The sequence below is a fragment of the Scylla paramamosain genome, chromosome 13, assembly GCF_035594125.1.
Source record: "Scylla paramamosain isolate STU-SP2022 chromosome 13, ASM3559412v1, whole genome shotgun sequence".
Classification (NCBI taxonomy): domain Eukaryota; kingdom Metazoa; phylum Arthropoda; class Malacostraca; order Decapoda; family Portunidae; genus Scylla; species Scylla paramamosain.
This window is the reverse complement of record NC_087163.1, coordinates 7,079,053-7,097,070: the sequence shown is the minus strand read 5'-3', so window position 1 is coordinate 7,097,070 and position 18,018 is coordinate 7,079,053. Positions and strand designations below refer to the sequence as shown.

The 18,018-nt window shown below is 36.5% G+C and overlaps 1 protein-coding gene across 3 annotated transcripts in view; it reads right to left on the bottom strand.

Annotated features, from left to right (window-relative positions):
* The window catches only part of LOC135106391 (cytoplasmic dynein 2 intermediate chain 1-like), a 28,452-nt gene extending 11,000 nt beyond the window's left edge, over nt 1-17,452 (bottom strand). Inside the window, exons 1-15 of one of the 3 annotated variants that reach the window (XM_064015368.1) lie at nt 17,324-17,452; nt 14,702-15,124; nt 13,913-14,136; nt 13,511-13,765; nt 6,061-6,177; nt 5,436-5,680; nt 4,930-5,185; nt 4,613-4,737; nt 4,172-4,312; nt 3,121-3,360; nt 2,753-2,971; nt 1,945-2,212; nt 1,724-1,824; nt 1,406-1,623; nt 870-1,024 (exon numbers count right to left, since the gene is read on the bottom strand). In XM_064015368.1, coding sequence (XP_063871438.1) covers nt 870-1,024; nt 1,406-1,623; nt 1,724-1,824; nt 1,945-2,212; nt 2,753-2,971; nt 3,121-3,360; nt 4,172-4,312; nt 4,613-4,737; nt 4,930-5,185; nt 5,436-5,680; nt 6,061-6,177; nt 13,511-13,765; nt 13,913-14,136; nt 14,702-15,096 — 2,959 coding nt within the window. In that variant the 5' untranslated portion in view covers nt 15,097-15,124; nt 17,324-17,452. Of the gene's footprint in view, nt 1-869; nt 1,025-1,405; nt 1,624-1,723; nt 1,825-1,944; nt 2,213-2,752; nt 2,972-3,120; nt 3,361-4,171; nt 4,313-4,612; nt 4,738-4,929; nt 5,186-5,435; nt 5,681-6,060; nt 6,178-13,510; nt 13,766-13,912; nt 14,137-14,701; nt 15,136-17,323 lie in introns of all 3 variants that reach the window. The other 2 variants (XM_064015370.1, XM_064015369.1) reach the window with 2 other exon arrangements.
* Nucleotides 17,453-18,018: the final 566 nt, after the last annotated feature.

The following is an 18,018-nucleotide window of genomic DNA, read 5'->3' as shown; positions in this document are numbered from 1 at the left end:
AGGGTGTTGCACTAATTGCTCTAGGTTGTGAAGGATAGCAAAGTTAAAGGCTAGTTCACCAGAATGGTCTGTGAAGGGAGAGGAAAGCCAAAGCTGGTGGTGAACATTAAGTCTCCTCCAAGAATGGAGATCTCCACAAAAGAAAAGAGAGTCAGAATGTGCTTCATTTTGGAAGTTAAGAAGTCAAAGAATTCCTTATAGTCAGAGGAGTTAGGTGAGAGGTATACAGCATAGATAAATTTAGTTTGAGAGTGACTCTGTAGTCGTAGCCAGATGGTGGAAAACTCGGAAGATTCAAGAGCGGGTTAAGTCGTTGCACACATAGACACAACATCCAGCTTTGGATTGAAAAATGAGGATAGAGAAAGTAGGAGGGAACAGAAAAAGGCTACTGTCAGTTGCCTCAGACACCTTTGTTTCAGTGAGGAAAAGATAAGGAGGTTCAGTTGTTATAAAGTCCACTTGTAGAAATTTAAATTAACAATGAAGTTTATGATGGTCACATATTTCATACAGCACATCTCTCATTTCTTTGGTATATATATGTGGGATTTCTTGTGTTGCATACAAAGATAAAAACTACTCATATTACAAATATTTACCATTACAATCTCTGTGAAATTTTGAACATTTAAATTATGTACATCTTCTCTTGTAACTGACAACTGTAAAATATTTTAAGGTTAAAAATTCATTTTGGTTAGGTCAAAATCATTCTTAATACTTATAACATTCTCCTTTTTGTAATGTTTCATCCTACTTGCTTAAAAAGCAAGTTATGTGAAAAATACACATAGGTGATACATGAGCATATGATAATACACAATGACTTTTCTGCAAAACACTTCAATTTTTTTCTAATCACTCACCAATATCAGGTAAATAAGCCTTAGGGTAAGTCTTGCCATTATGACGGGAGCAATGAGCCACTGCTCCATTCACTGAGGCAACATAAAGCTGACTGGAATCACTGGGGTCTATTCTTAAGCTGTGGCACGTGACTCCCCCAGTCAGGTGGTGTTCTCTGTTACAATAAATTTGTAAATATAACTACATGAAAAAATTACTTCTTATGATAACTTGCTTTCTGTTGTATCTTTCATTAATATTATTTGTTTCATTAATATTTACTATTTCATAATATTTATTTCAAGTATTTACAAACAAATTATAAAATCAGCATTAAAACTAATTATAGAATATAAATAAGTAAATTTTTCCCTAATTTTCAATGTTTTATACAGTAAAATATGCTAAATCAGAAACATGATGAGACTGCTGCTAGATAAGTAAACTAAATCTCAATACAAGGTAAATGCATGATATAGTACATCAATAACTTTTTTAATATTTTAATTCCCCTTTCTAGTGACTTCCTTAAAACAAGACAATCCATTCCACTTACCCATACAAAGTAGTTGCTACATCTATGGTTGCAGCACGATTGAGGGCAATTCTGGCCCAAGGTGCAGCACCTGTATGTGGGGACACCCCAACCTTACTTTCCTCAATGCTGTTGCTGCTGTACTTCTTGCCAATGCCTATATCCATGAGAGCATTAGTGAAAGGCACCCGAACCACCACCCACCACGTCACTTTTCCATCATTACTGAGTGTGACCACCTGTTGCAAAAGGAGCCATGTTACTACAACATATATACTAGTAACCAGCTATATATCGGTATCAGTACTGAAGCTATAATGTGAAAAAAGCACTACACACCTGAAATGAACCCTGTGTGTCTGCCTCTAGATCTTCAGGTGTAGTTACAGACTGGATAGCCACAATTCTACTGCCTTCACCACCATCATCCACATCACAAGCTGATTCAAAAGAAACAAGGCAAACAACCATAAAATGGCCTTTTTTTTCAACATCAATACATTCCACACTGTAGTAATATGTTCAAAACAAATCAATAAAAAATCATTAACAAGTATTACCAGTAATAAATGATGGAATTCTGACCCTCCAATTAACATCATCAATCTCAATTTTGAGACAATGGAATTTGAAGTGTTCCCGCAGGTCCCAGGCAGCCAGTGAACCATCTTCTAAGCCTGCCAGAACCAATGATGGCTTGGATGGACTGAATGTAGCAGCTACAGGTGAAGCTCGACAACAAAGGAGTTGCTGTGGTCGTGAAGGTTCTTGTACTGACCAAAGACAGACTAATCCACTTTCACTTAATTCCATAGCATCCTCCTCCTCCTGAGGGTTGCAGGAAACTAAAGTGAGGATCTTTTGCATTTAAACACATTCTTTACAAAACAAATTTACTATATGAATACTATTGAAAATATACATATGACTGTAAGGAACCTATATGTCATTACCATTATCTTTGACACTTCATCATTTTCTAAGAAACAACCAGTAAAGAATAAACCAGAAATGCCCCACGAGATTCAATAAAAAAAATTTTCATTTATGCCACATTCAACTCAATCTTCACATTCTTGCAGTACAGAAGACCAAACTTTGGAAATGAATCAAGATGAAAATGGAAAAGATAAAGTATCCTAGATTGGTATAAGCAAAACTAGATATATAATGAAGACACTCTTCAAAAACATTTCCAAGAGAGCAGTAAAAAGGTACAAATAAAAGTAAGATCTCTTTTAGCATGGAGATATGCCAGAACCTACATGCTTCATATTACTGATCTTCCTCACACAAAGTGCCATGATGAACTACACCAAAAGATAGCTACTGGCCACAACACACTCATAACTTGATATTTAATCTTACCAAAGGCTGGTATCCATGGCCAGAGAGTAACAGAGTTGGCTCAGCAGCACAAAACTGCACAAAAGGTATTGGTCGTCCCTGCAAGAGAGGCTTGACACTGGAACCAAGAGGGGCTGGTGGATGAGAGAAACCAAGCCCCTCCATGGAGCTTGATGAATCAGCAGAGCTAGATTCTGCCAGATCCCAAAGCAGCTCCTCTTCCAGGATTGCTAGCATGACCTATAAAATATAAAGAAAAATATAATATCCTATACACAACACTGAAAATTATCAATACAATAAAATAGGTAAAAGAATAAAATCATCCCAAATCTTTGTTTTTGAGTTAACTTCAAATATCTTTCCCACAAACTGTTAATCTACTTTACCTGGGATGCTGAAGTTAAAAATGAAGTAAGATATCCAGTGTTGGCATTTTTTCTTGGCATTGTTGAATACTCTCTTGGATCCATATCTCCTCCAACCCCCATGTAATCCTGTGGGCCCGGTAGCTGGTTGTCTGTCCCAACACTGATGTGTACAGGCTTCTGAGTCCATTTGTCACGTGTTATAATTTCATCCGTTTGTACTTCTTCACAAAGTGCATCCTCATTGGTTTGTACATGTACCTTTCAGGTGAATTTTTGTTATGAGTTAAATGTATTCAGATTATATTGTAAAAGAAAGAAAAAATAAAGTTTTGAGAAAAGTTGTACAACTGATATGGCAAGATTATGGACAAAATATAGTGAGCTAGAATTTTTAAAGGATGGCTAGCTAAGATACCATCCATGAGCCAACTCCCTAACTTAGCCATCAGGACAGCAAGCTGAGCTAAACTTGAGCTTCACCAGCTTTAGGATCAGAAAAAAAGTAAATAAATAAAGATAAATAAATGGAAAAAAAAATAAATAAAATATATATATATATATATATATATATATATATATATATATATATATATATATATATATATATATATATATATATATATGGAATGTATGCCACATGCCATTCACAATCACTTCCATAATGCTCTCTACTCAAATTACTAAGTGTCTCACATGTTTGCAATAGTGTAAAGTGTAACATGTAAAGTGAACATTCAAGGTTGAAGGCACATGACCAGGTTATATCTTTGTGCTTGAAAATAAGGAATATAACATAAAATTTGCACTATACAAGCACATGGAGACTATTATGTGTAATACATGCACCCATTATCATATTCTAAATTTTGGGAACTGGTACACATATACCTGAATTCAAATAAAAACTGTGATAGAAGTATACTTCTCATGCCAATTCCCTCTTCTACGTTAAATGCTTGTATTACATAACTCTCTCTCTCTCTCTCTCTCTCTCTCTCTCTCTCTCTCTCTCTCTCTCTCTCTCTCTCTCTCTCTCTCTCTCTCTCTTCACAATGTCAGTATCACTTACCTGTTGTCTATTGGCCTGTCCAAATGTTGAGATATAAGTCTCATAGGAAACAGGTGACAAGGTAAAAAGGTCCACATTCACTATATCAAGCTGTATCATGCTCAGCAGTGCCCGTCCTCGACATGTCATAGTAGATGATACCTACAAAAAAATTTATGCATAGCTTTAGTATGTTTTAAAGGGGGAAGTATGACCATGTTTAATTCTGATATATATATATATATATATATATATATATATATATATATATATATATATATATATATATATATATATATATATATATATATATATACACACAACAGTAGTTTTACACATAGAAACATCAAATAACCTGCAGTCATATTCACCAGAAAATCTTCAATATGGGAAAGAAACAAGACTAGCACTACATACTAAAGACAATATCAATGAAACAGAGTTCAGTAAATAAACACTGACCTGTGCCATCTTCTGCTGTTTCTTTGCTCTTTCAAAGTTAACAAAAGTTCGTGAAGTTTTTGGTCTGGCAACTTGTGTTTGTGGCTTCTGTTTATCTATAATATCTTCAACCTCTGGTATTGGCACTGAAAAAAAAAAAATAAATAAAAAAAAAATAAGCAACTAAAAACACAAATGAATAAACTGACATAACAAAAAACAGAAAGCCTTTCATTGTCATTAAACACTATCATCAGTCACTTATATCAGTCTTTTCCTGTCAGTTACCAACCTTGCCAAGAATAATAAACAGGTTTAGAATTACAGTGATAACTCACCTGGTTGTATTTTCTTTTCAGGTGATATTGAGTTCCTGGACTCTTCTGGAACATCAACACTAAAGGTACGTTCCAGCCTCTTTTCAAATCTATTTTCCTCTTGTATGGCAAGCAAAACAGCAGCCACTTCAGAATCAGCAGAGTCTACATCACTTTCTTCAAGAGAACTTCCTGATTCTTCATCTTCACTACTTCCTGAGCTATCCTCATCTTCCACCCCTGATCCACTGTCTTCTTCAAAATCCGATTCATAATCCTGAAAGCACCACCAGATGTTCATGGCATCTATCCACTTGTATAACAATAAACACACCAATGATGCATAGATATGCTGCTGCTCATAACTATAACAGCATGAACAATAACAAACACCTTTAGTAATCCACTACCTATATACAGCACCATTAAGGCATCATTTCTTGGCTGCTGTGTCTCACTCTTAAATATGAGAGGAAAATACATAAATAAAATAGAACAGAAAAAACAACACCAGAAATCATTCTCACCTCAAAATCGTCCTCATAGTTATCATCATCATCTCCAGCATCAGAAACTGGCAAACCAGTATGTGACTCTGGGGGCTGTGCTCCACTCATGCCCTGCAAAGACAGCGACTCTACATCCATCATGGATGCTCCTCTCTGCTTATCTTCTTCCTCTTCCTCATCTATCTCCACCATTTTAGACAAGATGGATTCTTCCATTTCAACTTCATCTCCACTTAGCTCTTGAGGAGATGACAAAGAGATTCCTGCAAAATTCAGCAACTTTCAGATAATCCATAACATACTGAAGAAGAAATAAAATTGCACAATTGAAACAGGAGACAATAAAATTACATAATAGATATATGTGGCTAAGTGGATATAAATATAAAGGTTCTGTAGGTCAAATTTTTGTCTCCTAAAGATAGTTTACTAAGGCATGTTCATATAGCCATACAATGAGAGAGAGAGAGAGAGAGAGAGAGAGAGAGAGAGAGAGAGAGAGAGAGAGAGAGAGAGAGAGAGAGAGAGAGAGAGAGAGAGAGAGAGAGAGAGAGAGAGAGAGAGAGAGAGAGAGAGAGAGAGAGAGAGAGAGAGAGATTTACTGACAGTATACTATATATTCTAATCAATCATGACAACCAACCTGATTCCATTGTTTCAATACTAGTTGGAGAATATTCCACCACTTCTGCCTCCTGACTATTGGACATTTGTCCGCTGATTACCACTGGTCCCAAGCTCATTCCCTCCGAACCAGAATCTGTTGATAAAAATACAAATTATAATTACCACCACTACATTTTTCATGAAAATGTCTGTAAAGTTATCTGACCAACTACACTGGTATCATATTGGAGTGCCTCCATATATCTAGGGTAAGTACATAATAAGAAACCAAATTTAATAAGAAAATTGAGAGTGAAGCAGCTTGCAAAGGACCAAACAGATGATGATGTGATAAGACTATAAATGGATTTAGTTACCCATGGAATGAAGAACAAAGTATTTGCATAATACAGAAAATACAAGGGATGACAGCTATTCAATGTCTGTACCTTCTATGCAACATTATGAGCATCCTCCACTATACATTACAGCTTCTTATTTTAAAACAAATGTTATGGCGACTGTCCACCTACTCTTTTATGTACAGTGGTACCTCCGTGTACATCCACTTTGGAATAAGTCCAACTTGGTATACATCCTGTTTGGACGCAAAAAAATTTGCTTGCTATACAACGTTTGTTTTGAATAAAACTTGCATGCTAGAACCTGTATAGGTCAAAATGAGTCATGACACTGCACACTACCCTTGTTTACCTCTCTCAAGGCAAAGTCATGACTGCCCATGAGCACTGTTGCCAGGCTGGCATCTCCCCTCCTTCTCAGCACCACCCTAGTAGGCACTGGACTCTTCTCAGTAAGGTAAAGTAAGGTTAAATTTTCATTTATTTCATCTAATAGCTTTTGTATTTATCATATTTGACAACATATAAGACACACCTTTTTTTTTTTTCATAAAAATGCCACAACAAACCACCCTGCTTCTTATATGGTAATGTGAGGCCTCCCATATATTTAATTTTGATATTTCCGTCACCTGTACACCCCAAGAAGTACACAACCATATAATAGGCAAAGGTGCTCTATCATATTTTTCAGCCATAATATGATGTAAGGAAATGTTGAAAATAAAAATGCAGCCCTATTCAGTGGTGCACCAAATGTGTTGTTGACACCTTGGCAACTGGGCTATGTTTTTCATCTCAACTCTGTGACTAGGCCATTACCTCTGTTTTATTACTGCAATCCTGTAGGATATTTTTACTATTGCAATTGTTTGCTTTTTGTTCAGCTGTACCACTAGCTTGCTTTAAACATTACATGCTAAAATACATTGAAAAAACTTTTTTTCCTGAATATGCCCTGCTAAAATGTGGGATGCATTTTATATGCCATCAAATATGGTATGCATTTTAGTATCAAGCAGTGTTTGAATTATTTTATACAACCCCATCAATGTACTGTATAGAATAACAATAACAATAGGATTTTTTTTCATGGAAATGGATTAATCATTTTCCCCTTATTTTTTTATGGGAATAATTTGTTTGGTATACGTCCTGGTTGGTATAAGTCCAAGAATCTGGAATGGATTAAGGATGTATACCAAGGTACTACTGTAAAATGACTTTGTAATACATATTATTGAATGTGTGGAAGATTAAAATCGGCCATAATATACATTGACAGTTTCTGAAATTTTCGTTCATGTTACTTTGCTTTTTTTTTTTTTTTTGCCTTTGGAGAAAAGGGGATGGGTCTCTTATGATGCAAAAGGAGTAAGCCAGTTCTGTTGCAGAGGCTCAGATGCAGAAAGACTTGAGTAGGGTATGAAACTTACTGTCCCAGTGAAGATCAGCCCCCTCTTCCTCCAAGAGCCTATGTACTTACATAGATAGCTGGCTAAGATGGATTTCAGTAAAATCTTAAGGAGAGTGTGTGTGTGTGTGTGTGTGTGTGTGTGTGTGTGTGTATTTACCTAGTTGTAATTTACAGTGCCTGAGCTATGCTCATGTGGTCCCATCTCCAAATCTACACTTGTCCAGTTTTTCCTTAAAGTTGTGCACATTCATTGCCAATACTACATCCCCACTTCGCTTGTTCCAAACTTCTAAATTTCTCTGTGAGAAACTATATTTCTTTATGTTATTCAAGCATCTTCCTTTTCTTGTTTTTTTGCTGTGTCCTCATGTGTATCTGGTATTTTCTACTTTTCTTAGCAGTAGTTTCTCATTTTCAATTTCTTCCACTCTATTCCACAATTTATAAATCAGTATTAAGTCTCCCCCTTTCTCTTTGTTCCAATGTTGGCAGGCTCATTTCCTTTAACCTGTCTTCATATGTTAATTCTTCCAGTTCTGGAACCATTTTCATTGCCATCCTTTATATCCTTTCTAGTTTTTTTACATGTTTCTTCTTGTGGGGAGACCACACTGATTCAGCATATTCCAGCTTCAGTCTAATCATAGTGGTAATTATCTTTCTCATCATATCTTTATTCATGAAGTGGAATGCTGTTCCAATATTTCTCGCCATTTTAAATGTACCTCTGAATATCTTTTCTGCATGTTTCTCTGACTGTTGACTATCCTGTATTATCACTCCCAGATCTTTCTCTTTTTGTACTTTTATTATTTCTTCATTTCCCATTTTATATGTCCATTTTGGTCTCTTCACTTTTTCCCATTTCCATTACATGACATTTTTTCACATTAAATTCCATTCCCCATTAAACTCCAGTCCCAGGTTTTATTCAAGTAGAATTTCAGTCTTTGTAATTTTGCATCATCTGCAAACAAACTCATGTGACTCTTTATTCCTTCAGACATATCATTTATGTAGATCAGGAAAAGTATTGGTGCTAGCACTGATCCTTGTGGTACTCCACTATCTACTTTTCTCCATTTTGATTTTACATTTTACTAACTTTCTCATTTCTCTTCCTTTTAAGTAATTTTACATCCATATTTTTTTTTTTTTTCCATTTAATCATCCTATATTTTGTAGCTTCCATAGTAACCTGTTGTGGGAAACTTTGTCAAAAGCTTTCTTTAGATCTAAATACATACAGTTTACCCATCCATGCCTCCCCTGTGTTATATTAGTCAAATAGAAGCCCACTGAATTTGTTACACATGATTGCTTTTGTCTAAATCATACTGTTTTTCTAATATTATATCATGTTTTTCTAGGAATTTTGTCCACTGCTTCTTTATTACTTTTCACAGATCTTATATACTAAGCTGATCATTGATACTGATCTATAGTTTAGTGGTTATTCTTTTTTTCCACTTTTATTATAAATTGGCACTATGCTCTATTCCATTCTTTAGGCACTCTTCCAGTTGATATTGAGCACTTTATTATGTCATATTAGTTCAAATAATTGTTTCCAGCACTTTTAAAATGAAACTTGATACTCCATCTGGTCCTGTTGCTTCTTCCAATTCCTCAATCATTTTATAAACACACTTGCTTTTTTGCCTTCTCATCTTGTGGTTCTTTAAATTCTGATTCTTCTGTGAAAATTTGTTGAAATTTTTTGTTTAGCAATTCATTCATGTCTTATGGGTCTTCATATGTTTCATTTCTATCCTTCAACCTTTCTAGTGAGTGTGTGTGTATGTGCACATCTTGTCTCCACATGGTTATCCTGTGTATAGGTGACCCTATACACAGATAACCTGATATATAGACTGATCTATATCAAGTAGTTAGGTATTGGAAGTATATGGAGGAGGCAGTAGGCACCTGCCGAAACAATAATTACTCCCAGTGAGGTCTAAAGCACTGGATCAAGGGGTACTGTGAACTTATCATTAAGCCCAGCTGTGACCTCACTGAAGGTTTCCCTTTGTGTCTCACAACACAAGGGGGCAGTCACAGCCTGCCCTCTAAAGACAACTCTCTTCCTCCACACAAAACTACAACCACCTAACACACACACACCCTTCACTTAAAATTTCAAAATTCATGGCAACTCCTACACCAGCCTCAGAGTCCCCATCTGGGGAGGGGACCACAAATGTCCCCAGGTCGGACTGCTCTTCTGACAACAACCCTAAGTGTCTTGACACCCCCTCAACTTTCTCTTCATTAACTTCTGCAACATTCGTGGTCTAAGATCTAATTTTCAATCTGTAGAACACCACCTCTCCTCTTCTAAACCTCATCTTCTTTTCCTCACTGAAACTCAGGTGTCTGAGGCAACTGACAGTAGCCCCTTTTCTGTTCCCTCCTACTTTCTCTATCCTCATTTTTTATCCAATGCTGGATGTTGCATTTATGTGCACAATGATTTAACCTGCTCTTGTGCCCACGCTCTTGAATCTTCCGAGTTTTTCACCATCTGGCTATGACTATAGAGTCATTCTCAAACTAAATTTATCTATGCTGTATATCTCTCACCTAACTCCTCTGACTATAAGAAATTTTTTGACTATTTAACTTCCAAAGTGGAGCACATTCTGACTCTCTTCCCTTTTGCAGAGATCTCCATTCCTGGAGACTTTAATGTTCACCACCAGCTTTGGCTTTCCTCTTCCTTCACTGACCATCCTAGTGAACTAGCCTTCAACTTTGCTATCCTCCATGACCTAGAGCAATTGGTGCAGCGCCCTACTCATATTCCTGACCATCTTGGAGATATGCCCAACATTCTTGACCTTTTCCTGACCTGTGATCCTTCTGCTCATGCTGTCATCCTCTCTTCTCTGCTGGGCTCCTCCAACCACAATCTCATATCTGCATCTTATCCTGTCACTCCAATCCCTCCTCAGGATCCCCCTAAGTGAAGGTGCCTCTGGCATTTAGCCTCTGCTAGTTGGGGGGACCTGAGGAGGTATTTTGCTGATTTTCCTTGGAATGACTACTGCTTCTGTGTCAGGGACCCATCTTTGTGTGCTGAGCGCATAACAGAGGTGATAGTGTCTGGCATGGACACTCCTCACTTTTTCTCAACCTAAACCTTCCAAACCTTGGTTCAAAACAGCTTGTTCTCTTGCTATACATGATAGAGAGGCGGCCCACAAAAGGTACTTAAGCCTTCCATCACCAGAATCTCATGCACTTTATATTTCTGCCCGGAACCATGCCAAGTCTGTTCTCCAACTAGCCAAAAACTCCTTCATTAACAGAAAGTGTCAAAATCTTTCAAGATCTAATCCCCCTTGTTACTTCTGACATCTAGCCAAAAATATCTCCAATAACTTTGCTTCTTCTTCTTTCCCTCCTTGATTTCAACCAGATGGCATCACTGCTATCACATCTATTTCTAAAGCTGAACTCTTCGCTCAAACCTTTGCTAAAAACTCTACCTTGGACAATTCTGGTCTTGTTCCTCCCTCTCCTCCACCCTCTGACTACTTCATGCTACCTATTAAAATTCTACGTAATGATGTTTTCCATGCCCTCGCTGGCCTAAACCCTCAGAAGACTTATGGACCTGATGGGGTCCCTCCTACCATTCTCCGAAACTGTGCCTCCATGCTTGCACCTTGCCTGGTCAAACTCTTTCAGCTCTGTCTGTCAACATCTACCTTTCTTTCTTGCTGGAAGTTTGCCTACATTCAGCTTGTTCCTAAAAAGGGTGACCGTTCTAATCCCTCAAACTACCGTCCTGTTGCTTTAATTTCCTGCCTATCTAAAGTTTTTGAATCCATCCTCAACAGGAAGATTCTTAAACTTCTATCACTAATAGTAAGTATGGGTTCCATCAAGGCCGCTCTACTGGTGATCTTCTGGCTTTCCTTACTGAGTCTTGATCATCCTCTTTTAGAGATTTTGGTGAAACTTTTGCAGTTGCCTTGGACATATCAAAAGCTTTTGATAGAGTCTGGCACAAAGTTTTCATTTCTAAACTACCCTCCTACGGCTTCTATCCTTCTCTCTGTAACTTCATCTCAAGTTTCCTTTCTGACCGTTCTATTGCTGCTGTAGTAGACAGTCACTGTTCTTCTCCTAAATCTATTAACAGTGGTGTTTCTCAGGGTTCTGTACTGTCACCCAATCTCTTATTATTCATCTACAACCTTCTAAACCAAACTTCTTGTCCTATCCACCCCTACACTGATGATACCACCCTGCACTTTTCCATGTCTTTTCATAGAAGTCCAACCCTTCAGGAAGTAAACATTTCACACAGGGAAGCCACAGAATGCCTTACTTCTGATCTTTCTAAAATTTCTGATTGGGGCAGAGCAAACTTGGTATTGTTCAATGCCTCAAAAACTCAATTCCTCCATCTATCAACTCGACACAACCTTCCAGACAACTATCCCCTCTTCTTCAGTGACACTCAACTGTCCCCCTCTTCTACACTGAACATCCTTGGTCTGTCCTTTACTTATAATCTGAACTGGAAACTTCACATCTCATCTCTAGCTAAAACAGCTTCTATGAAGTTAGGGATTCTGAGATGTCTCCACCAGTTTTTCTCACCCCCCCCAGCTGCTAACTCTGTACAAGGGCCTTATCCATCCATGTATGGAGTATGCTTCACATGTCTTGGGGGGGTGTTCCACTCATACCACTCTTCTAGACAGGGTGGAATCAAAAGCTTTTCTTCTCATGAACTCCACTCCTCTAACTGTCTTCAGTCTCTCTCTCATCGTCACAATGTTGCATCTCTAGCTGCCTTCTACCGTTATTTTCATGCTAACAGTTCTTCTGATCTTGCTAACTGCATGCCTCTCCTCCTCCCGTGGCCTCGCTGCACAAGACTTTCTTCCTTCTCTCACCCCTATTCTGTCCACCTCTCTAACGCAAGAGTTAACCAGTATTCTCAATCATTCATGCCTTTCTCTGGTAAACTCTGGAACTCCCTGCCTGCTTCTGTATTTCCACCTTCCTACGACTTGAATTCCTTCAAGAGGGAGGTTTCAAGACACTTATCCTTCAATTTTTGACTACCGCTTTGGACCCTTTTATGGGATTGGCATGTCAGTGGGCTTTTTTTAATTACTGGGTTTTTGTTGCCCTTGGCCAGTGTTCCTCCTACATAAAAAAAATGGTGTCTACTCGCATATAAATTGTATACATATTCTTAGGAAGTACCTACTTGAAATAAATTGCAATCTATGACTACAGCATTTTTGCATTCACTTGTAACCAAGCCTGTCATAACATAACCAAAAGTAACCAAGGAGAGAATCTGGCAATGAGAGACTAATGTTTTTACTACATATTTTGTATGATTTATTCTATATATATATATATATATATATATATATATATATATATATATATATATATATATATATATATATATATATATATATATATATATATATATACTTTTTTTCTGGAGCTATGCAGAATTTGGAAAAATGTTAGTGATTTTTGGGGGTTTATATGAATATGCTCAGACCTGCAATGGTCTTCAGAACAGCAATGAGCAATGTAAACCTAACAAATTAATATGAAATTAAATTTTCAAGACAGTACTTAAGAGACTTGACAACTTAATTCTTCAGTAAGTTTTAAAAAGATCAGCATCTATTTATACTGACTTGACAATACTTTGCACCTACCGTGAGCTTCATTGTCGCTATTTTGTATTCGTGTTTGAGAATATCCTGAAGGCGATTTCTGAGGGGTCTGTGAACGGCTGACTTTAGTTTCATCCTTACTTTGTTTCTCATCCTTTTTAGACTTTCTTTCAGACTTGGCTTCAGTTCTGGAGGTCTGTCTGGTCTGAGACTTCTCTTTGGGAACCTTATCCCGAGCATCCACATTCCTGCTGCTCCTGCTTCTACTGGGTTCCTTCTGATTGCTTGGTGGTGCTGCTGGAAAGAAAGGGAAGGTGATGGGATAAAAACTGAAATGAGAATAAGGAATTATTGTAACAAAGCGAAAGGGAGTAAATTGTGAAATTTTGCATTTTCTACATTATACTCAGCCAAAATTAAATTACACAAGTATTTGTCACTTACCTTTCTCCCTTCCTCGGTTTTGATTACTGGAGGACTTTTCATCCCTTGTCTCTTTCCTGCCTTCCTTTGTCTTTTCCCTTCCAGTACTTTGGGATGGTTTTTCTCCTCGAGAAGAGGTGGATGGTGCCTTTGAGTCTTTAGAGGTTCTTCTTTCTGCTCTGTCTTTACTGCCTGACTCATGTGATCTACTTGTTTTCTCCACCTTGGTACTGGACCGTTCACTCCTTGAAAATATAATTTTTTATTTTTTTTCATAATCCACATCCATAAAATTTTCAACAATTTTCAGATTAGCAGGACTCTAATTGGTTCCACTGCTTCTCTTGACATAATCTTACTCCAATATTTCAGTCACATGCAGGGATGCATTCTTACTAGTATCACCAAAATTCATATAGTATTTTTGAATGTCTACTTCATTCCATTACAAGCTTTTGTAATGACTAAGTCTATAGGAATATGTATTAATATTAAATTCTATTTCTTCTCTGTAGCATTTCATATTCTGCAAAACCAAATCTCTGTATCATTCAGCTCATAACCTTTTGTTTAAGATGCACATCATTTATGCTCTTGATGGTCCATTCTATCCTCATGTGAGTCAAGGAACATGATATAAGTCTCAGGCTATACTTTCCACATTTACAATATTCAAGCTTTCCTACACGTACTGTACATATTAGGTATACAACTTTCCTTTTACCATGCTTTGGTCTTCCCTTACATTTTCCTAAATAGCTGTACCTATTGGCTTGATTAATTACTAAATAAGCATTAAGCACACTTTACCTGGCATCTTTATTAGGCCTGGTAGAGGCAGCTGCTGGCTTTTGTGGCCTTGAACCTGATGAGGAAGTCTTGTCTGGTGGACGAGATGGAGTGCTGTGTGTTCTGGAGGATGAACTGGACACTGAGGCAGCTTTGGCAGGTCTACTGGATGATGATGATGATGATGATGATGATTTAGTGGTTTTACTGGTTCGACTAGATGTGGCATCTTTGGCTGTTCTGCTTGATGATGTAGTTTTGGATGGAGTTTTGGATGATGATGCTTTTGATGAAGACCTTACATTAGATGAAGAAGATTCTGATGTCTTGGAGGATGAAGTTTTGCTAGTAGTGGGTTTTGGTCTTGACTTCTCTGATCCTCCAGTCGTCCTTAAGTTTTTTTCTCTTTCTCTCATTGTATCACGGCCAAAATCACTGTTTTAACTGAAATGAAACTTGGATTACGAAATGTATGTATAGAAATGTTTTATTTCCTTGATTCCTATCTATTGGTTTCCTATTTTGTCTCACATAGCATTAGGTTATATGTGGCACTTAGTTTAGGAAGTCTATAAGTGCCACCTATAAAAAACTGAGAAAATGGCATTCAAAGTTTTATAGTGTTCAAAATAGTATATCTTTGAAACCAACCACACAAATTTGATGGATTATGCATGAAAACACATGACTATGGAGTGAGCCCACTAAAAGTGCTACATTTTAACAGTATTTCAAATGATGAAACAATAAATGTGGCTTTCTTGAATTTGAGTGTGATTGCATTCACTATTGCTTCCCATTAAAAAATCAATAATAAATCAAATACTTTATATAATACAATGAAACTCATACATATTGCTAAAGAATGTTGTTGGATACAGCCAATATATATATATATATATATATATATATATATATATATATATATATATATATATATATATATATATATATATATATATATATATATATATATAAAACATTAGAATCTGACAGAGAGAATGATAACCAGATAAAACATCATATAGGTGTACAGTACAAACTGCACAATAATGGTGAAAAAAAGAGTATTACTTAATTTTCTACTCCAAGAAACTGTAATATGGTGTACTTACACAAAATTTTGTTCATGTGAGCCCACAAATTTTGCCTTCACAACTTTACCAGGATGAAGACTTGTATATTCTTGGCCCAGATTTCTCTGTTTCTTTGCAACATTTTTTGTCTAATTTTCATGGCTGTGCTTTGGCATGCCAGATCATTTACTAAGCTGATCAATATTACTGTTGAGATCATTCATGCAAGCACAAAAACACTATATGCTAATGAAAAAGCATAAGATAAGAAATGTAATACAAACACCATGGTGTTTGAATGTGTACTGGAGAGAGTGTTGCAATGCACACTGTGATTGGGCAATGATCAACCAGATGCTATCCACTGGACAATGTGATAGGCTAAGTGTGGCCATCATTTTTAAAAATACATATAGTGGCACTCCTCAACTTCCTGCTTACAGAACACAGCAGCCTCTCCTCACCCAACAACAAAGCTCAACAATAGTTGTAAATAAAGGGTATTTCAACCACTTAAGCACTTTCAGAGGAGTGCTCCTATGTGCTTTTAAGATAGAGGGAAGGTTGGGGAATACATTGGTATGCCTAACTCAGTTTGGGCAGGGGTGGCACTTATCAACTTCCTGAACTAAGCGCCTCATATATGATGAAGAAAGCAGTGCTGAAAGTGTTGAAATAGTGTGGTTATACATGAAAAATGAACAAGGAGAAAAAGACTAAGGTGATATGTATGGAAAGATTCCAAATGGGTGGTGTGGGGGGCTTTAGTGTGGAGAAAGCATTAATGTGCCACCTAGCACTAAATGGGAGAGCTTTACCAACCCTGGTCTAATTGTGTGGATATTCCCACAAGTCTTGGTAGTTGTCTTTGGGTAGCAAGATGGTGTTTCTGATATTAATTTTACATGATATAAGCAATATTTCTATCTGAGATATATACACTGAAAAAAAAAAATTACCTAGCTTTGGGACTGAAGTTATGTGAATGAGGTGAAAATATATATATATATATATATATATATATATATATATATATATATATATATATATATATATATATATATATATATATATATATATATATATATATATATATATATATATATATATATATATATATATATATGGTTGGGACGTTGCAGAAACTGTTTCCCTTTGTTTTAATGTAAATGTTTGCTACCTTGACAATTACCTGAGTGACAGGAGACTAACTCGATGACTCAACTTGACTCGTGAGCCATTCATAATAAAAATGTTACGTAAATGGGCCACATCTGCTTTCTAAAATGACAATGATAAAAACTAATATGATAATAAAAACAGGAGCCTAGTGGTGCACCTAGAATACAGTGTTGTTCTCTAATATATAGGCAATTACTATTGGTTGCTAGTATTGACAGATCGACTTGCATCACCCTCGTCCTCATTTTCATCTCGATACTTTCATATTCAACATAATTTACCAAAACAACAAAGTGCACTTCATCAGCATACCTCATTCTTGTAAATTAGCTGCTTAAAAGACATAATTACCTTTTAGATTAAGTACAAATAGCAGAAAACTCACCTGTCACCTGACATCCCCTGCTTGCCTTCCCTCGTCGTAACCAAAACAAACCCTGGCATCTCCCACAACGCCCCGCGCTAGACAGTTGAGCACCGCCTTCCGTCATGTGAGAGGTGTCATGCATTTACCTATTTTTATAAAAGAATAGCTATGACTTTCAACAAAAATTACATATTATTTCAATTTCAAGTGGTTTCCAGCCTAGGGGTAATATAGTAAAATGTAGGGGACCCTTATAAGTTGAGGCACAGACCGCTTTACATTGGATTTTCATACAACTTTTTGTAAATTATGCGGTTTCTACGTACTTATGCAAACTTTTTTGTGGGTTACATTATCTTTTAGTAACATTTCAATAACTACAATACATGAAATCTAGCAAAAAAAAAAATACAAATATCCTTACTTAATACTTAATAAAAAAAAAAGAAAAAAAGAAAAAGAAAAAGAAATCAATAAAGCTAGTACAGGTATTGCTAGAGTGGCTTTAATATGAACCTAATGAGTGCAGAAATGTAGGCAGTCATTGTAATCAAGGGTTATGGATTCCGGGCCATAGATAAGGGTCATCTATGAAAAGCGGGTAAAAAAAATAAATGAATAATTAAATAAATAAAAATAAAAATAAAAATAAAAATATCGGTACCATGTTGATCTAAAATGTGGTAGGATGTTATGGGGCCGTTTATTCTCAA